Source organism: Phasianus colchicus, chromosome 7 (genome assembly GCF_987193195.1).
Source record: "Phasianus colchicus chromosome 7, bPhaCol1.hap1.1, whole genome shotgun sequence".
In the NCBI taxonomy this organism is placed as follows: domain Eukaryota; kingdom Metazoa; phylum Chordata; class Aves; order Galliformes; family Phasianidae; genus Phasianus; species Phasianus colchicus.
In genome coordinates this window covers 1694650-1716626 of record NC_143442.1, presented here as the reverse complement: position 1 = coordinate 1716626, position 21977 = coordinate 1694650, and the positions used below count along the sequence as shown (strand labels likewise).

The window sequence follows — 21977 nt, the reverse complement described above, 5'->3', positions numbered from 1 at the left end:
ACCAGTGTGTTTCAATTCAGAGATCACTTTTGAAAAATTTGTGCTTATTAATGACCCACTACTGTGGATTAGATACCAAATCCAGCTTTGAATTTTATTATGCATTGAGGGCCACTCTAACCCAGCAAAAACATTCCAAGAGCTACTGCAGAACCTGACATGAAAAAGGTCCTGAGCAATTTTATATTCAACTGATTTTTCAGAAAAGACATTACATACATTCAGAGTTTTATATGCAAGCAAAATCAACACACCCTAATGAGAAGCTATTTTTTATGCCAGTTTTACAGATGTTAAAAATAGTACTTATCAAGGTAAGAAGTTAACTGTGTGTGCTTTTGGTGATTCACTTACATCACTTATTCTGTCCTTGACTTTGCGCACGTGCAGCAGCATAGGGGTATCATGAATTGTAGTGTAGCCTTTAGGCTTCGCTTTGTTGTATTCCAACTTGTAAATAATCTGAAGATACAAATCAGAGATCACATTATTGTGTGACAGTGGGGAAAAAAAAAAAATCAGGATGAGAAACATTTCCAAGGGCAGAATTCAGGAAGGAAGTATAGTTGTAAGGGACTGAGCACACTTACATCACTAATCTGTTTGTTGACTTTTGCAGTCCTTAAGTTTTCTGGAGTATCCACAACTGTGGTATACTTATCTTTCTTCTTTTCATAGTCCTTTTTGTACTCAACCTAGTGATTGGCAAAGAGACCATGTTAACCACACAAACCAATGGAAAGCAGCTCCAGGAGATACATGTTTATATTCACACAAGAAACTGCAAAACCCTTTCACCAAAGCCAATAAAAACTGAACATGCAAAACAAACCAAACACTGCAAATCTCTTATCTGCCCTAGAGGCTGTCTATTTGCATGAATATTTTATATTTCTTTCACTGAATCATAAAACTTCACTTCTGTGTCCATGACTGAGTGAATAAAGCAACCTCAGCAGATCAGTGATTTTTTTTTAATTCATAATGGGATTCATAATCTTATTTTAAAATATTCACCAGAACAAAGAGAGATGTAAAACATCTCACACGACAGAAGATAAAAGCATCCACTGAACCATCATAATGCCAGGCTACTTTAAAGTCACTGGCAGCAGAATCTGTATCTTAATAATTTCTTAAAGATTACCTTGCTTTACTCAGGACTCTGAACAGTTTTCAGAGGATTCAGTGAGAACAGACTGTATCTCAAGAATGGTAATCCACTGTAGATAGCCTCAGGGCAGGTAGAAGAGGTTGGAACACACATTTTAAAAGGAATTTTCATGCTTTCTCTTGGATCAGAAAATAAAACCATGCTTTTAGACAGGATTGAGACTGACAAAATATAGATAATTATATACAAACAACAAATCAAAAGATAACACCCATTCAAATGAACATCCAGGTCAGGCAGAGTGCTATTTTTTTTTTCCTTCAAACACACTCAAGCTTACCTGCAAGGAGTTTTTAATGAGGTAATAAATAGATATCCACTGATCAACTGGATAAAAATGTCTAGTAATGGCCTTTGGTTCTATAATACTAATGGACTTTATTAACTGTAGTGACAACTCCCTCACTGTCATGTAACTGGTTTCTACTGTTGCATTTCCAGTGCTAATTTATACACTGAATGCCAGTTTCATCAGCCCAATCAGAAAATGTGCTTGCCATTGAAAGTAGCAAGGTTACTGCTAGCAGATCTCATTTCTGAGCAATATAAATATGTATCAGTTACTCAACAAATCACCTTTTTACCCAACTGTTACAATGAATTCCAGTTGCATAGGAATCCAGATTAAACGAAGACAATACAGAAAATTATTTCTTCATAATAATACCAGAATCATTTAGAGGCCTTTTTTTATACCATCAGAAATGATACCAAAGGTTCTTTTTCTGTGTGAACAGATGAATCATATTCTCTACATTCAACTTTTACAAAAGATGAAAGGAGGGAGTATTTTTGTTTATAAACTCTCAGTATGTGACTGCATGAGGGCTGGTATGCTAGCCTTATTTAAAAGGCCATGGCACTGCTTCCCAGAGCTGTGGTGCCATCCCTCTAGGTGTCCCAGGCTGTGGATGGGCTCTGGGCAGCCAGAGCTGGGGGAACAGCCAGCCCAAGGCAGGGCTTAGGTTGGAAAGGCTCTGAGATCTCTACCAACCCAACCATACTATGATTGTATGATCTTCAATGCATGGAAAATTGCTCTTTATGTAAGTATGAAATGAAGAAAAGGAGACAAGATCAGCCTAAGCTAAGTGAAGCTCAAGCCCCATTAAATGCTTTTTCAGATAGTTTGGGTTTTAAACTATTTTATCATAGATATACCCTTCTGGACATGTACAAAACCTTGGAGTCTGTCACCTGTGGAAGCTCAGAGAACTCACAAGCATAAAAAGACCAAGCAACTAAATGGTAGTACTAATGTCTCCTACAGCAGCAGTTCTTCGTATTACCTGGCTCCATAAGTATGAGTTGTAGAGTGCTGTCAGGATATCTGGCCTCAGAATTTCATTACACCCTTGTTTCAGGAGCATCTTGGCAAGGGACTTATAACTGTTCTGTTCATGCAAATGGCAACGAAGCACAAAAGAGACTTGTGAACACCATAAACAATAAGACAGCTCTAGATCCCTGACACCTTGAGAGTGGAGAGATTTAGGCACAGTACTGTATGTATTCATTCAGATGTGCATACAATTTACATCTATGTAATTAAGAGTGCATACTGAAAGATTTGCTTATTATCCCATTAAGGAAATTATGAGAATATTTTTGGGGAGATAATAGTAAATTAGAGATAAAGGCATGGGCACTCAAAAATCCAATATGCCACTGCTGCTTTATCTAGAAATAAGTAAGATGATAGCATTTGTAGAAGCCAATGAAAGAGCTAATAAATAAATGCATGACACAACATGCATTTTTTAAAACCTCTCCATTGACTTCAACAGGCATTAGATTGGAAATTAATTGAGTATGATGTCAATTGATGCACATGAAAGTACATACAGTAGAGATTAGCTCACTCAAAAAGTAACAATCCTTTTTGGGTGGCAAAACTAAGACTATCTGATCTGAACTAAAACATCACAATATCACAGGTGAAACCTCTGATACTGCCAGCTGTAAACATTTCACACAGACAGAGTAGCTGGGAGTGAACCAGGCACTTTCTGGCAGCACCGGCAAGTGCTCCTACCCTACCTGACTGCTCAGTGTAGTCCCCCACTTGGCCAGGAGGTTCTTAGGATCATCCACAATAACGCTGTACCTATCTTTGAGCTTCTCATAGGCAGCTTTATATAATTTCTGCTCAGAATAGCATAACAAATTGTAACAAATTAAAAGAAGACAGTGAAGACACAGAGATCCTGAGATCACAGATGAATCATTTAAACCTCTTCATATGAAATACTCAAAGGCAAGGATTGAAGTACATATCCAAAATAGAAAAAATTATTATTATAAAAAACAAAACAAAACACAAAACGCACAGAACAAAGAAGGAAAAAAACCAGAAAAATATGCCAAAATAACATATGCAACTCTAAATTTTATCTGGAAGGCCTAACTTACAATTTAAAGATACCTTCAACCCTGTTCCTGTCAATCTTCAAGAAGCCATTTTATAACTTACTTCCTTCATGAAAAAGAGCTGCTGAAACAACCCTGTATGGGACTAGAATCTTGATTTGAATACAAAGAGAGCGTGATGAGACAGAAGGGTGAATTACAGAGTTATATTATCATCAGACTTTCCGTAAGCAAAAACTTTAATCCCTCATGAAAACATCACTCACATTACAGAAGACATTTAAGTAAGTTTATTTCAATGTATGGGGCCCCTCCTGCTAAGATTTCTCTCTTCCACGTCTTTCATAATAATTTGTCCCTACTAAACATTAACAATCTTCCATCACAAATTCTGGTTCACTGCTTATCAGATTGAGCATTAGATTGTAGCAATGATTTCTCAAATTAACCAGATTAACCAGATTGCTGGGTTGCTGTTTTATTTTCTTCCCTCTATGGGACTGGTTTGCAAGCCAACTCTAAGCTGGTAAGAATTCACCCACATCACACAGATTTTCAGGGGTCTTTTTCCTAAGCATTCAGTACCTCTTCTAACAACTAATTGATGGTTTTAATATTCCTAATACATTAAGTTCACTGTTTCTTTAGCAGAGGAGAAAACCACTAAGTAGTAGAGTCAGAGAATTGAAGGCAGAGTATCAGAAATGAAACTGAGCTATGATTACTTTGGCCACAATACTATCATAATGCTATGACTACACTATACTCGTAATACTATGCTTTAATTCTCTTGATACCTTTTTCAGCACTGCAATCAATAGTTTTTTTACTCAGTGTTACTCAGCAAGTACTGAGTAACTCTTTACTGGTCAGCAAAGATAAGATTTCATTTTTCAGTTACTGCAAATCTGTCCTGTGCTAACATTCAGGAAGGTCACAGGAACAACCTTTCATTTCCTGATTTCAGTCTGACCTTAAGACAGCATTAGCTCTGAATCTATTTTTATTTATTTGCAAATTCATAAGGACAATCAACCCTTGATTCCATATTCACAGAAATCTTTAACACTTACCGCATCCAGCAACTGAGTTGCATGTTTAAAATGCCTGTTAATTGGAGAGTCAGCTACGTACTGGAAATGAGACTTTGTCTTTTCAAACGTCTCCTTGTACTTATGCTGCAGGAAAAAAAGCACAGATATATATCCCAGAGTTAAGTCACAGTCATTTTAGAATTTTAGAAACTTTCTGCAGCAAAATATTGCTGATTTAATTATTTAACTCAACTACAAGCAAAAAAAAAATTACTGCAAAATAGCTGTAAATGTAACATCTTACAGAACAGAACTATCATATCAAGCACTCAATGGAAGCATCAAATCTTGATAACTTTAAAGCTTGATTTCTACAATCACTATGAAAGTATTACAATGGAACAGAAACTTTTACAGCGACCACAGGGGATAAATAAAAGATCATTTTGCCTCGTTTTTCTTTCACACCAAGAATTGAAATTACAGATCTTTTCTCAAGTTCTACCGTGACAAATTCATATCAATATCCAGGCCAGAACTGAATTTTCCTAAGAAAAACCAAAGTACAAAAAAATAAAATAAAATAAAAACCATTTAGCAACAACTCAGGACGTTTTACTTACTCCACTGTAGAGCACTTTATTCTTTTCTGCCAAAGTAAAATCTGGTGTATCCCATGCATAACAGCCGATGCCTCTGAGCCACGATAAGTCCTCCTTGTATTTAACCTTTAGGAAAGAAACAAAACATGCCTTCACTTTCTCAAGAAATAAGACTCGGTTTTCATTTAGGAAACCTACATGTAAAGTTCCAATCTCTCACATCCAGGAACTACTTGAACTCACATCACTAATAGCATCTGTGACGATACGATGATGGAAATGTTCTGGTCGGTCTGGGATTGATCTCCAGATTCCCAGCTGGCTCATATAGTTTTCTTTGTATTTCACCTACAAAGAAAATCAAGAGAACAAAAAAAATAGATTTTGAGAATGGAGCACCTCAACCCATGCAACTTTCAGACACTCTTTGTTTCTGGAGCACCAGAACTACAGCAGTGAAAATAAGATTTACTTGTACTCACTTTTTTTTTTTTAAGACAAAGTCAATCAAGCACATAATCAAGAAAAGAAAATATTATTAACAGTGCTGATCATATTTTTCTAATTATTTGATGCAGTCAAATAACTAACAACATGACTAGTATGTTCTAGGCTATTAAATGACAAACATTAATTGGAAATTAAAATCTCATATACATACACTGCTAATATCATCTGTGACTTTTCGATGATAGACAATATCCAAAGCATCTTTCACTGTGTGGTATTTCCCCTTTGTGTTCTCAAAGGTTTCTTTGTAGCGTAGCTGGAAAAAAAAAAAAAAAAAAGTTATATATTAAAAACCATATTTTATCTATCAGGAATCATTTTAGTTAAAAATCCTACACCTGAGGAATGATAAAGTTATATGTTGCTTTCCAATATCCTAATGTAAGTCCTGAGGAATTTCAAGAAGCTTCAACTACCTAAAATCAGTTACAATTTGACTGAGACTTGTGATGAAAATTAGAGATAAAAGGAGTTGGTACATCTAAAGCAAAACTTCATCCTATTCTTTCAAATTGCAGACTGAGAAAAGATAGCCATGTACTAAGTATTTGATCCCTAAAATAGCCAAAAAAAACCCCTATGCATCCCTTCTTCTATGTTCTGGTCCCAGAAGAAAGCAGGAAGATCATTCCAATCTTAGGAGAAAGACCTTCTCAGAAGAGAAAACCAGTGTGCAAAAGAAGTGATATACTCTTAAAATCTTAAAAATCCCTTTCATGAGAGCAGTAAGAAAGATTCTCATCAAAACACTGGCCTAACAAAAATTCCATCAGGATTTCCCAGGGTACCTGGGCAATGTGCAGTGTAAAATACGTAGCAAAGGTCCCACTAAAGAGTGAGATCTCTAATTTACTTCTAAATGAAACAATGAGCAAGTTCTCAAGGACACATAAGTCAACTCCTAAAACCAAACAGAGATGAAATTATCTGTTAAAAGGTATTATATCCTGGCTCCAGCATCAATCATTTCACACTGATCTGCACTACTGGGTGATTTCATATGTAAGCAACTTATTTTTTTCCTTCTCTAAGTCAACATTTCAGTGCAAAGCAAAATTAATACGAATTATAATAAAGGTAAGAAAGCATTAGTGACACCAAGTGAAACTATTTCTGTAATATCAAATGGAAATGGAAGAGAGGTGAGCTAGTTCTTGAACAAAGCTGAGACAATCCCTGGTTTGCATGATTGTTCCCCACTGATCCTTTTTTTTTTTTTTGGTAGAAACCAAGAAAAATTAGGAGCGAAAGCATTCATGGACTACATACATCACTGGCATTCAGGTATGCTCTCTTGGCTCTGATCAAGACTGGTGTGTCAAGGACTGGTGTGTATTTGTCCTTCATCTTCTCATACTGGATCTTATATTTTGTCTAAGAGAAACAGTAAAAGGGAAAAGTTACATCTTCAGTCTTAGAAGCAGTTGCCAATCTCATTTTACATCAACACCTAGAGGTGCTATCTGGAGCACAAAATCATTCTTGCAAAGCTCTCTGTCAAAACACTGGGAAATAAGTTTGGCTGTTCAATTCATACTAGATGTTCCAGATCTTGCGGCCAATCTGCCACCGATTCTGCAGACAAGTATTTAGAAGCACATATCTTGTAAAATATTTAACTTCGTAAGAAGCGTGCAGTCATTTACCACAAATTGTAAAGGAAACATGGAACTTAAGTATGAGTTACAATGCTAAGTAAAAGGCAAACAGATTTGAGCCCTGAACCCATCATCAAAATTAGAAATGAAACTACTAAGCAGTTTAGAACATTGGTACCAAACAAAAGACCAGTCTTACCTCACTGACCATGTCTTTTACATGCCTGGCATGTGTGAAGGCTGGAGTCTGGCTACCAGCATGGTGATGAGGTCTCTCTTTGGTGGCAAGTTCCACATACAAATACTGCAGCAAGACAGAAAGAATCCAAAAAAATACATTTCAAGTAAGTTTTACTTTATCAGCCTGAAAAATAACTATAAGTTCACAATGCATAAACACCCAATTTACCCCAGAAAAAAATGGTGAGAATTGCACCCTTTCACTTTCCATATTATCTCAGTCCACCTTTTTCCATCACTCACAGTGTTCTGTAAATATTAGCAGTATCTTCAGGAACCCCCAAGTCCAATGCATGTGACATTAATGCTGTTTCTGCCCTACATCCATGCCTCACTTTGATAAAAGCATGCAAACAGTCTGTTTTTTTTCTGTTGGGTAACAACATTTTGTACTAACTCAGCAAGAACTATGTGACTGAAGATAACGAACAAATGGTGGATTGATAGAAGTACTTATTCCTCTGACAAAGTCAGAGTTTCAGAGAATCTGAACACAACAGACCATGGTTCAATGCTTTGTTTCAGACAGCCAAAGTTGGATTTGACCATCACAGAGATATGGTAAACATGAAAAATTACAGTCACTTAACAATGGCCATTTTTAAAAGTACTCTCTAGGAATTCCATATTGATTTAAAATGACCTGGAAAGATTTTGCTGTACTTAATGACAATATTAAGAAAGAACCCCGACTGTTTTCTATTAGTAGAAATTTTTCACCTGGCTCTGTATTTTTTGTCCTTTCTTGGCTCTCAAGAAGTCAGGTGTGTCAAGGACAGAAGTGTATTTTGTCTTCAGCTCCTTGCCTGCAGCCCTGTAAACCAGCTAGAAAAAGAAAAGTCTGTGAATGATTTCTTCTCTTACATACATTTGTGTAACAGCTGCCCAAACACAGCTTTCCAGTTGTAGCATCTCACGTATTTCTGAAAACAAAACAGTGAGAAGATCTGAGCTTTACTTAATTACAGCTACCAAAGATGAATAAAATTAACATAGAACTTACATCACTCAAATGGGTTTTTAGTTCCTGAACAGTCCTGTATCCAGGAGTATCCAACACCACACTGTATTTATCCCGCATCTTCTTTGCAGTATCAGTATATACATAATTAGACTGAAAGATAAAGGCAGTATCACTTAGGAAGCTTTTGTTATTCTTAGTTTTATTATTCTTAGAACATTCACAGTATAAAATAACAGTGCTTTGAAACAGAAGCACAGCAGTACATGCTGTCGTTGCTCCTCACTTATTTTCATATACTTCATTTCTTGGATTACATATCACACGTGTCACTAAATGTACCGTTGTTACACATATATTCTTTTCATAAGAAGAACCTTACCCAAAGCTTACGCAGCTGACGAGCACGGACCATATCAGGAGTATCATAAAGGAAGCAGCCCAAGCCCTGCAACCACTTCAGATCCTCTTTGTATTTATTCTATAAGGCAATTAGGAGAAGAAAAACAGAATATTAACTTTGCAGACAAGTTCACTCATCAGTCCTTGAAGACAATTACAAAGCACTTACCTATTACAGAATAGGATAAAAGCCAAATTCCACTTTCAGTGTAAAAGTTCTACATTCAAATACCAGGTATCTCAATAGGAGATACTTACATCACTTGTGATGTCCCCAACATAGCGGCAGTGCAACACCTGAGGAGTGAATGGCAAGGAAATCAAGTGTCCTTGCATCTTAAAGAAATCTGACTTGTAGATCAACTGAAAGACAAAGAAAAAAAATAGTAGTTTTCATGCAAGATCATGCTGAATATTCTAAATATCTTCTGTTTTTATGTTAGAAAGGCACATACATCACTGACAGCTTCCTGTGTTGCTCTGACTTGACGGATTTCTGGTGTGTCTGGAGTAGTATGAATCTTATCCTTGTTCTTGTGGTACGTTGCCCGATACAACCTCTGTATCAAAGAAAACAGGATTCTACATGTTAAAAACTTAAATGCAGCAAGAAATTTGGCAGGGTGTAAGTTCTTGTCTTTTTTGACCAGCTCTTTTGCTAGATATTGCAGAACTAATAGAAAAAAAAAAGGGAGCAACCATACTTCTAACCAGACTTTTTTTGATAGCAGCACCTCTAACAGCTACACATAGAATCTAAGACCCCAATCCTATAAATACATAAACATATATGCTAAATTTTCAAACTAGTAAGTCAATGATCAAAGAAATGAGTACTTATATATAAAGTTACAGAGACTCAATGTCAAAGACACAATTTCTGTACATCTTTAACCAAACAGCAGCAGAATGGTTAATAAAATTAGGCTAGAAGTGATTTCACTGTAAGGCAATAGTTTTACAGGACTGTAGAAAGTTAAGAGTCATCAAGAACATTAAAAAGCCACACTGCCCAACTCCAAGGCTGAATCAATGATCCCCTGCCATTCTCAATGGACATTTGTCTATCCTGTTCTTAAAAGCCTCAGTGAACAAAGATCCTACAATCTTTCCAGTCAATGTATTTTCATCCCTCAGATTTTGGGCACTATAAATACAAATGAGAACAAATACTGTACCTCATTAATGACTTGATTCACTTTCTTCACATTCTCAAACCCAACATCATTAGGTCCCAGAGTGTAGCCTTTGGCTTTCATATGTTCATAGGCTTCTTTATATTTCAGCTACAAAGTGGGAAAGAAAATCTTTTAGATTGAACAAGAGTAGGTAGAAACTAAATTTCCTTTCCAGAACACTGCTGTTCTGGCAGTAATTTATGTAGATTTTTAGATTCAGATTTTTAGAGATAGTCAAATGAGTTACATCAGAGCTAAATAGGCATCCTCAGTATTTTTACCTTCATGATCTCACCCAAGATTAATAACATTTTAAATTTTCCTTATGTCTAATATGGTATGCACATCTGTCCGAGAAAATTTTTATTTTGATAGCAGTTTCTTCAATTCTGTTAATGTAAACATTACCAGTGTTGGGAGCTGAGTGCACTAGTAAGAACTGATTGCTGAGATTAGGCACACCAGAGGCGTCAGCCCTTGTCTGAGCAATGCTGTAGACACTTCAGCACTGCTTTTGTCCTCATTTCCTGGATGGGCACTTGTCCTCCCTCACAAGTAGCTCATCTCTAGCTCTGTTTTGTAGCCTGGTTTCAAGTTCCATCTCTTGGATTTACCTTGCACCTATGCTGTAGGTAGCTTGTCTCCAATTTCTGTTCTGTCTTCTGTACCTCCTGACTGTAAGGACCCGGATGGAAGTTGACCCTCACCTTGTCAGAGACTGTTGATGCAATTGCTATCAGCACCCTGCTCTACCTACCTTACTCAGTGGGACTTCACACTGGCTGATGAATTTACTGCTTGTGTCGTGGTTATCATAAGTTCCTGGCTCAGGCAAACACATGGAACACACAGAACTACCGCCACTCTTGTTGCTTTCTGGCAACCATTCTCACATCTGAGAAATAACTGCCTCAACAGTTGTGCACTCCTACAAAACAGGCACCAAATTTTCCCTGGTAACTCATAGAAGGACACAGTACATTACTTACATCACTGCCAATGTACTGGACGTGTTTAGCATGCTGGAAGCCAGGGGTATCTTTGGGAAGACTGTATCCAGTAGGCAGAGCTTTCAAACCAGCCCAGCGATACAAATTCTGTAAAGAAGCAGGGGGAGGAAAGGAGAGGGAGAGTCTTTGAGACAACTGTGTGTAGTATTTGACAATATTCATTAGCTACACAGAAAATCTCTTACACACACTTGGCAACAGATTTCCCAAATATCCGTACTATAATGCATGCTTGCAGATTAAATAAGGACACTGTCCCACTTTATTTTCATGAAGTGAAATCCAGCTTCCACATCTGAAGAGCTAAATAAAGACTAGCATTTAAAGAATCCAGGTTTTGAATCTCAGAAAACAGACTTGCAGAAAGGAAAGACTGAGAGAAAGTATGAAAACGCATCAAACAGGAGAAGAATATGGACTTTTTTTTTTTTTGGCATTTTGATGAAAACTAAGTTCTTATACTTACTTCACTCTGTATCTTGTTTGCATGATGTGCCCGCTCCAAATCCACTGTTTTGTTAGTAGGAATCATTTTGCCTCTAATTTTATTTAAATAGTCACCACGATAGACAACCTAAGAGAAAGAAAAAGTAATTAGAGGAGAGTCATAATGGCGGTGCTTTGTCACAGTATGTATTATTTGCATACACGTGGGAATATCTTCCAAAAAACTGGATGAAATTCTTTTGAATTCAGGCAATTAATGATTTTAGTGACTGCGATTTAGTGATTAAATATTTAGTGATGCCTTAATAAATGTAAGGTCAATGAGCTGTAGATAATAAGCAATGAAATAATGACTACATATATTAAAGTGACATATCTAGGAACTGTGAAGAAAAGGCACTTACTTCACTGGCATTCAAGCCACTGAGGATACTCTGGACATAAACAGGAGTGTCCATGACCACAGTGTATTTGCTCTTCGTTTTTTCTGCATCAGATTTGTACTTGATCTGCAGAGAGAAATTCAAGAACTCTAGTCAGTAAGACTAGTTATTGTTAACTGATTTTATTATATCTTTATATTTACAGTAATTACTATTTATTTTATTAGATACTTATTCTACTCACGAATCAGCATTAATACAGAAATGTCTCGAAATTAAGGCTGCATAAATGAATATGGCACCTACTTAAGAACTCCTATCAAGAAACAGTGGGAAATGTCATCAGAATATTCATACGCGCCATGTGATGTGCACCCAACCTAATTCTGATACACAACTTAACAGGGGGCACACAATCAGGAAAAGCAAAATGATTATTCTCTCATTTTAAAGCCTTAATCCCAAGCTAAGGACATCTTGACATCGATGGAGTCAGCAGCTTCACCCAGATTAGCATTACTTGCAAATTTACTTGGATGCAGGACTTGAATTTGTACTAAATTATTTATAAAGACACACAAGAGAACTGGCTCCAAAATGGAGCCCTGGGAAGACAGCTAGCAGATATTTCAGTAGAGAAGGTCATAAGACATTTTTCAGACCATATCTGAATTAGAATAAAGCTACTCCATCCTGTTAATACAATGCTTTGAAAAATATTAAGAAGTAAGCAGAAACAGTGTGTCCAATTCAGACTCACATCACTGCGAAGGTCGTAGGCATGTTTAGCATGGAGAATCTCAGGAGTGTCCCAAACAAAGCAGCCAATGCCTTTCAGCCAGTTAAGATCATCCTTGTATACCACCTAAGATATGAGAGAAAAGAAGCAATCTAAGATGTGCAGCATGATCCAACCCCTTATTGTTAAATCAGTCTGAAACACAACTGTCAAATGATGGCAGGTTAATGGTTATTGGTTTTTGACAAAACAATTATTTTAGGAATTAAAATGATTTTTCTTCAGCATTTCAAGAACTGCAAGGTTTTGGCCCAGAGCCTATACTGATAACACTGAAATGATGCATTCCAAGCCACATTTCAGTACAGACTGATTTGTCTGTATTACAAAAACATGATCTAGATGCTGTGTAGTTGAGCATAATAGATACAAGTGGAAACCACAGAGTGCCCCAACCAAGTTTCTGCAAAATCACTTCCTTTACAGAGCACAAATGCAAGAATCCTTTAAAAAAAACAGTGAACCACAAACACTTGTGAACTCACATCACTGATCTGATCAGCTACTTTTCGAACATGTGCATTGATCTGAAGATCTGGGAGGCAGATCCAGTCATGGAGACGTGTGCGGTAATCAATTTCACTGATTTTCTGCTGAGCATCTTTAGCAGCAATTATGTCTACCATGTCAGGAACAATGTGGACTTTGGCTTTATTCTTTTCATAGGTTTCCTTGTAGAGACGCTGCAGAATTAAAACATTCACATTAATAATACTGACAAATAGCCTGAATTATTAACTGTTGATAAGGCTGAGGCAAAAGAATATAGTATTCTACTAATATTTTCATGGATTGTTACAGTTGGAGAGCAATCATTTTGTCTGTGACTAACATTTCCATCTCGTCTACTCTACAGATTTGCAAATAAGGAACCTTCAAGCTCACCATAATAAATAAAGGGTGCTAAAATACAAATTTTCATGGCACTGGTGTCAAAAAGAGGTAGGCCAGGCAGTGCAGTGTTTCATACATAAACATATTAGACTTAGAGGTTTAGAACAGACAATTCAACAGTTGATGCAGAAGCCTGAAAAGACATTTGTGGGTGATTACCATATTTAGGAAATACTGAACACTGCCAAATGCATACTGAAATACATTATCTGTGTGGATTCTAAGAAAACACCACTTACATCAATATTAAGCTTTCCAACTCTAAGGCACCTTGCTGTATTGGGATCATCCTCAACACTTCTAGGTAGTGTGTATAGAGCTTTAAACTTGTCATATTCTTCTCGGTATTTTACCTAAGCAGATGTAAAGAAAAACAACAAATAACAAATTCCAGTTAGAAAACTGTTATTTTTTAACCAAATCAGTAAGTAAATCAAAAACTATTCAGTTCGGTCCAAACAGTAGAGGAAGCATTTAAAGCAGGATCTCAGTTTTCAATTTTATTTTTAGCTGCTAACAAAATGCATTGTAACTACTGAAAAAAGTAACTACAGCTAGCTAGAAGATTTTTAAATAAATAAATTGAATTTACTAGTTATTTTTATTGTTACAGCTCTTTCCTTTAAATCTATCCAAGAGAGTGATCTCTCTTTAGCCTCTGCTCAGTAATGCAACAAATTGTGTCCTTCAACAGTCAGAAAAGCATCATTTGAAGACATATAGAACATTTGGTATTTTTCTGACTCAGACCATTTAGGCTAAAAGAGAACTAGCTATAATTTTTCTAGAAGTTGTTTCTATTACGATAAAATGCAACTTTTTTCCATGAAAAGGAGCAGCAAAGGACTATCTAACAGCTAGTCAAATTATTCTCACAGAAAAAGGATTTTCTGCAGATACATATTTAAGCTAAAAATAAAAGACTCTACAGTTCTAAAATATTGAAATGCTTTGGTATTTAAATGCAAGACATGAATGCTTGAATTGACAGAACTGATCTTATTAAACAAAAATCCAAGTATTTCATTGACTTACAATACTAGCATTATGCTTCAGTTCCTTTGCACGTGCTAGGGATACAGCATCAGAAGGCATTATGTAGCTAGTAGCTTTCACCCTGTCCCAGGCTTCTTTGTAGAGATTCTGTGGGGAATAGAAAGTGTCTATCAGTGGAAAGATTCCCTGGGTAATAACCAATGTCCAGTAAAAATCAATAGCCCTTCTGTTGTGATGATTATTTCACACCTTACCATTACTTCACAGAAATTAAGACAGTACAGTAATCTTGATAGCACACACAAAAGGTAACAAAGTTCTTTCCCATTAGTTTTATCCCTACTCATACATGAACTCTTTTTGGTTCAGGTGCAAATTTCTTCACCCATTTATTAACACTTATATTTTGACAAGACTGAGCCTGATATTCAGCATCCTCTCCATACTCAGACAATTCAGAGGGCTGTCACTGACTTTGGTAAGTTTCATATTTGTAAACTTATCTTCAAACAGAGAGGACAAACAAAATAAAATAAAATATCTCAGTAGTACCTTGAGAGAAAAACACTTACATTGCTAAAAAGATGCTTCAGATTTTGAACTCTTTCAGAGTCTGCTGTTTCAGTCACAGTTGTATACTTGTCCTTAGTTTTATGGTAATCTTCTTTGTATTTAACCTATAAAATGAAAGATGAACTTGTCTCAATTCTCAGAAGGAGCAAAGGAAAAAAAAAAAGAATAGAAAAGAAGGAGACACTCACATCACTGGCATTTATAGTACTCTGCACCGCAGTCACATAGACTGGTGTATCAGTAACAACACCAAAGTTCTGTAAATTCTCTTTTCCAGCAGCTGTATATTTTATCTAAGGAAACAGAAGAAAAAAAAAATGTTGAAAATGACCACAAAATTCCCTGCTAACTTCCTTTAAAATCAGTCTTTTAAAATCAGATAACAAAAGCACAGGATTACAGCCCAAGCAAGACCAACTTGAAGTTACTGCTGTACTGAAGAAATGCCTCTACATAGGAACACAGCAAGTATGAACTACGTAGTAAAGAAATTTGTAGATAATTGTAAAGCATGTCTAGGCTAAGAACAACCAGCAAGGCAGCAGATACCCTTCTCCCAGCATAAATAACTTGACTGAGGTATTTTGTGCACAGAGTTGTACACAGAATGAGTGTGACCTTCTCACTGTTAAAAACCAAAATGCTGCAGTACTTCCATTCTCCCAGTTTTTCTGCTTTTTTAGCAACAAGAATTATCAAGACTCCACAGTCTAAGCTGCAAGATTGCATTGCAATAATTAGAAAGAGTATTTCGGATGTTATTATTTCATTCTGCTTTCAAGTAGGATAGGCGTAAGTCCCAGTGAATTGTAAATGAAGAAAAAAATAATCTTATATATGTTTACTTGTGTGAGGGCAACTTGCTTACTTGGCTCTGGAGGTCATATGATTTTTTAGCATGCAGGATTTGTGGAGTATCCCAGACATAGCATCCAATTCCCTTCAGCCAATTTAAGTCATCTTTATACACCACCTATACAGGAAAAAAAAAGATGCCTAATTAATTAGGAAGAAATTTGCCCCTGTTTGAAGAAAATGCTGTTATTTTTACTTTATTCAGCTTTTGCCACTTGTGCAAACTCAATGCACCACAATTCAAGCTTATTCAGCAATTATACATCATATTAATAGGCCAGGAAATTAACACATCATTACATTTTATTAGGAAGGCTTTTCCCCCGAGTAGAGATACTGTTGAGTATTTAATATGAAATTCAAGTATCATCTGCAGCTGTAGGATACAGCCTCAAAGAGAAGTCTTTTCCATACTCATCCAGGAGGTCTGTGCAAACTGTCCTGGCTCCTGTGCAAATTAATTGGTGATCATTGCAGCACAGCAATGCTTTGACTCTACAATGGTACATCTGCATCCCATGTCTGCATGTGCCAGATGGTAAGATGCTTACCATCATTCTACATAGTCTCAACAAGTCAATCTGGTGAACTTTGGGAAGGCTTTGCAAATTTTAACTTCTTAAGTTTTTCCAATTTATAAGTGTGAGAGAAATAAGTAGATCATTAAGATCCCCCCCCATGAAAATGTAAAAATCTTTAGTACTGTGACACTAAGCAATCTAAGACCACGGTTAACAATTTCATGTTTAAATACTGCAAAAATATCTGAAAGCATTTGATATTTAAGTATCTTGAAAAGATGACTTTGTAAAATGTTAAATAAATACGTGAAATACATACATCACTCAAAATTTCCTGGGCCCTTCTTGCTTGAATAACATCATGTTCTTCAGGAGAACAATTCCAGTGATGGAGGTAAGTTCGGTATTCAAGGTCACTGAGGATATACTGACACTTCTTAGCTAGCACATGATTCATCATATCACTTGGAATATGGACTCTTGTTTTAGTGTCTTCATAATTCTTTCTGTATGCCAACTAAAAAGCAAAGATTGAGGAAGGAAAAAAAATGAATAGTGTTTTCCTGCATAATTTTGACTCCAGAAGGCAGCAGGTTATATAACAGCACAATCTGAGGCTAATCTTAGTTTAGTGGCTAAACTCCAACGGGATTCAGTGGGAGGAAGTCTGAACTTAGATATTAATCACCATTTATTCTACACAAGGTACTGGAAAGACAAGAACAGCCTCCTTCACTGACAGATTTAACTGTGTGTGTGAAAGGTAACACTACTTCAAGATAAGAAATGCATATGTTAAAAGCTTTTCTTTAATCCAATTCATCTCCCTTTTCAAAAGGAGACATAATATTAGAGATTATATTAACCATGCCTTGCATGACATGTTATACGTTCAGTGGTGATGACAAAACACCAAATGGATATTTATCTTTCTCAATTATTCCTCAATTCCTATTTCACTAAAAAAATATATATATATTTTGCTAACATAGCAAAAGTATCTCAAGCCATACAGTATTTTTTGCTGATCAAATTCTTAATATAAAATAGAAAACTCTAATAGGTCCCATAGTTTGAAAAAAAAAATCCATCTTAATCTCTTATTTTAAATTCAATGATTCACCCCAAATACCTTCAGGAAAGCGTATGGAAAATACTATTACTGATGTTAACAAGCATAGCATTCCTTATGTTCAATATGAGACAGACACTACTAATAAAGGAAACAGAAACTACTGGGGCAAGGTTGATTGTCTCCTCACCGCGCTCCTTATTTTCTGGAATGCTAACGAATGAACGACGCTGGGGAAATCTCCAATGTCCTTCCCAGCCAGATAATGGCCTTTCAGCTTCTCATATAGCTCCTTATATTTACGCTGCAAAATAAACATGTCGAAATTGTAAAGTTCGTGTTCACAAGAGATAAGAAAATAAAAAGAAGGAATGGAAAATTCCTACTAACCTCACTATTCACGTAGTTTGCATGCTTGGCTCCAACAAGTGGAATGTATGTTGTATCCAAAGTATACCCAATGGGCTTGCTGATTTCCCAGTCTCTTTTATAAAGTTTCTAGATAAACAGAACACAATACAAACTTTGATATAAGATCCATTATACTTTCCAAGAGGTCTGATTCTGCTATTTTCACTCATATGGAATATGACTTTTTATAGAGCAGTTCCTCTTTCCATCAATCATCCCAATACAGTAAATGAAGAATATTCATCCAGAACACATATTTGGTCTAAGACAGAGCTCCCACTCAGGAGAGTAATGGAGCACAAACTTGAACTCTCTTTCTAGATTTGCTCTCTTGAAATGGTGACCTGGAATTCATTGTTTGACACCCAGAAAAGTAACAGAAATATTCAAAATGTAGATATGAACTGCTGTTTAAAAGTATAGAATTGACCTTGATAATCTTACAGATAATTTGTTTGAAATCATGAAAAATCTCCAAGTAAAACTTGTATTTATTATAAGAGCAGTAATTGTGTCAATGGAACTTTTTAAATACATCATGTTTTAAATATTAAACACACTGACTTTCAGACTAGACTACAAAGATTTGACATATAAATTAGTCACTTACACTTCCAAAAGTAAATACTTCCAATTAAAATTAGTGAGACTACTGATAAATAACTGCTTAATAACATAAGTCACCTAAAATTTTCCTCTCATAAAAAAAATAAATGTAAACTCACATCACAGAATCGCAACTATACCAATGCTCCTCCTACTTCCAAACACCACACAGTAGTACTTTGGGATCAGTTTAGTGGGGAAAGAAACAACCCCTAACCTAACTGTCCTAACTAGAAAAAACTAAAAATGAGATTAAACGACATTTCCAGTGCCCCGTGGTAAACTAATGACAGAAACAGAATAGTATTCTGAAGTTCAGTCTATATTCTGTTGCTTTCAAAACTAAGTGTAGCTCAGTTAGGTATTTATCAGATCTTACATCACTATACAGCAAGGACATGTCTCTGGCATGATTCAGTTCAGGAGTATCATCAGACCCGATGTACTGGCCTTTCTCGAGGTTAAATGTTTCTTTGTATTTTAGCTACGAGAGAAAACAAATACTGAGTTAATGCCACAATAGAAATATATTATCCCAACTTGTCCATCTGTAAGAAGTAGACATTTATTTTCTGCTACGTGATCACATCTTCAGAAATGTTGTATAGTGCATTTCAACCACTATGGTACACAGACAGATGTCATCAGTTACCATCATTAGTAAAACAGAACATGCTTATCAGCAATTTAAAGACAGCAGCCACACCATGAATTCCACCAGCTTACCAAGAACAAGACTCAATTTTAAATCACTATAAGGAAAATCTGTATCAACTGTAAATAAGGGATAACCCATATTTGTCTACAGACAAATGTAAAATGCTTTGTTGTAGCAATATTATTTATATATTCTTACTAAACAACTTGCCCAATAGAAGTCTACTGTAAATAAGCATGCATATGCATACACACATAGACACACACAGAGCTAAACACAGTACAGTCTAGCAAAAGCTAGATAAATTAAATCATCTCCTAATTCTAATAATACTGAAAGAAAAAAATGTACGTACATCGCTCTGATTGACAGAGTTAATCTTTGCCAAGACAATGTCTGGAGTGTCAACCACGCTGGTGAATTTAGAAAAGTTTTCAAGGGCATCTTTTGTATACGCTCTCTGCAAAGAGATGAAATATTTTCTTATACACTGGGGATGAGAAAGAAGAGCTTAGCCACACAACAACTAAAATACCTTCTTACCTTATTTATCAGTTCCTGTGCATGCTTGACTTTCTTATGTTCCACTGAATCCAGAGGAATCCAGCCACAACCACGGAGCCATTCCAAGTCAGATTTATAAATATTCTAAATAATAAAGTTACAAACAGAAAAGGAATTATGTACTTCAGCCTTATATAATATGAAAAATGCACTCAGATCAAACAAATTGGAAATTACATGGTATGTATGTAAAATCACTTACGTCGCTTTGCAGATCATAGGCCTTCCTTGCCTGAATGCAATCATTCTGGTCAGGGTGGCACGTCCACTGATGGAGGTAGTGGCGGTAGTCAACATCACTGACCAACATCTGACACTCCTTGGCTGCTACAACTGACATAATATCCACAGGGATGTGAATTTTGGACTTTGTCTTGTGGTAATTTGATTTATACAATCTGTCATTCTGGATCTCGCCTGCATGTTCAAACCACACCAGTTTGGGATCATCTCTCATACTGGGGACTCCCACGTAGTGACCTCTTTGTTTGACATAGTCAGCTTTGTACTTAAGCTGATGGAAGAGGAGAGAAAAAAGTAAAATAATCAATACTGATTGTATCTACTCTTTTTTTAAGCCATGAACAGCCATGGCTTTGTCAACACCAAGAACCAATGAGACTGTTTTATTAACAGATAGTTGCCAACTGCAGTCTGATTTTCAATACTTGATCACAATAAATCAGGAGCAAACAGTAATGTTACTTTGTGTAGTCCTTCCACTTCAAAATGTGTAATTTCCTAGACTAATATGCTATCATTTTTCAGTAGGGTGTGTTTTCAAAACAAGAGGAAAGCCTAGCTAGAAAATGTCTGCTAATAAAGCACTCAGCTCCAGATTTCCAGCACGTTTTTGTAAAATATAATTTAAGACTGTCTGAAGAGTTGACCTTTATTTAAGGCATTTACACCATATTTTTGACAAAACCTGCACTCAGTAGTTAACCAAGTGTCATGCAAGAGCTTCAACTCTCATTACACAAAACTTTGAAATTTAACGTGCATACCATCTTATGGTTTCTCATAGAGGAAGTCTCCAAAATATGACAGAAAGTTAAATCAGATATATATAAATATATATATACATATATATAATATATATATATATATATAAATAATCATATTTATTAATTTTTATAAGCTTATAAAATATGAAGTTTTACCTTAGATGACTTTGAAAGGACTGCATCTGGAGAAACTAAAGGTGGAAAAAAGAATCTGACCTTTCAATACTGATATCCATAAAAATCATAATCTCAAAAATGTCTGAATTGTCTGGAGGACAGTGAACTTCATCAGTCATAAAATGCCCACTGGATGTTATCCCTAATGCAAAGCTTTGCATATCTTTTATTGAACTTGTAAGGCCTTTAATATTTTTAAGCTTCTAGGCACTTGCTCTCCTAATGCGATGAGAAAAATTATTACCTCACTTTGGACATCATTCGAGTGTTTGGCATGACGGATCTGCACAGTGTCAGGAGGTAAGAGATAACCAGTGGCTTTTTCTTTCTCCCAGCTTTCCTTGTATAAACTCTGTGGAAAAGAGAAGAGAGGAGAAAGGAGAAATTCAAAACTACTGGAGTTATAGGTATTAAAAATATATAAAGTATACAAAAGTGCAAATAAAATGAATCCTTTCTCTAGGGTGTTCTTAATATGGCAAGTTTTCTAAATCCCTCAGAAGAGATATTGATGTGAGTAGAAACTGTCATATGATCAAGGAGAGAACACATACCTGATTAAGAATTCTGGCTGCCTCTCGAGCCATATCTAGCTGTGGTGTATCTGTTAGAGTATAATTTGACTTGACTTCATTCCATGCTTTGTGGTATTTAATCTAGAACAGAGAAAAAAAACCAAGTGTCACATCATCACAGCAGATGGAAAACACAATACCAAGACCTGTATTTTATGCATAAAATAATGTATACAAACCTGAATTTTCAAGCCTATTAAATGTGATTAAGCATACGTTTAAATGGATGTATATTTTTAAAGGAAGATATACAAGGAAAGATTTTATACAGTTTCTCAGAAAATTGGAAAACTTGTTCCGCGGCAGCTGGATGGACAGGGAAGTATCTTCAGAAGATGAAGTTGCACCAGTTATTTGTCT

The 21977-nt window shown here is 35.9% G+C and overlaps 1 protein-coding gene across 1 annotated transcript in view; it reads right to left on the bottom strand.

The window, feature by feature from the left end:
• NEB (nebulin) overlaps positions 1–21977 on the bottom strand; it is a 121529-nt gene that overhangs the window by 34164 nt on the left and 65388 nt on the right. Inside the window, exons 81-114 of the mRNA XM_090143472.1 lie at positions 21597–21698; positions 21287–21394; positions 20061–20372; positions 19838–19942; positions 19650–19754; positions 19016–19120; positions 18010–18117; positions 17810–17923; positions 16867–17064; positions 16040–16144; positions 15360–15464; positions 15171–15275; positions 14638–14745; positions 13842–13955; positions 13194–13391; positions 12670–12774; positions 11931–12035; positions 11546–11653; positions 11059–11166; positions 10070–10177; positions 9347–9451; positions 9150–9254; positions 8872–8970; positions 8532–8642; positions 8249–8353; positions 7488–7592; positions 6960–7064; positions 5842–5946; positions 5424–5528; positions 5202–5306; positions 4618–4722; positions 2464–2568; positions 591–695; positions 355–462 (exon numbers count right to left, since the gene is read on the bottom strand). Coding sequence (XP_089999598.1) covers positions 355–462; positions 591–695; positions 2464–2568; positions 4618–4722; positions 5202–5306; positions 5424–5528; positions 5842–5946; positions 6960–7064; positions 7488–7592; positions 8249–8353; positions 8532–8642; positions 8872–8970; positions 9150–9254; positions 9347–9451; positions 10070–10177; positions 11059–11166; positions 11546–11653; positions 11931–12035; positions 12670–12774; positions 13194–13391; positions 13842–13955; positions 14638–14745; positions 15171–15275; positions 15360–15464; positions 16040–16144; positions 16867–17064; positions 17810–17923; positions 18010–18117; positions 19016–19120; positions 19650–19754; positions 19838–19942; positions 20061–20372; positions 21287–21394; positions 21597–21698 — 3999 coding nt within the window. The remainder of the gene's footprint in view (positions 1–354; positions 463–590; positions 696–2463; positions 2569–4617; positions 4723–5201; positions 5307–5423; positions 5529–5841; positions 5947–6959; positions 7065–7487; positions 7593–8248; positions 8354–8531; positions 8643–8871; positions 8971–9149; positions 9255–9346; positions 9452–10069; positions 10178–11058; positions 11167–11545; positions 11654–11930; positions 12036–12669; positions 12775–13193; positions 13392–13841; positions 13956–14637; positions 14746–15170; positions 15276–15359; positions 15465–16039; positions 16145–16866; positions 17065–17809; positions 17924–18009; positions 18118–19015; positions 19121–19649; positions 19755–19837; positions 19943–20060; positions 20373–21286; positions 21395–21596; positions 21699–21977) is intronic.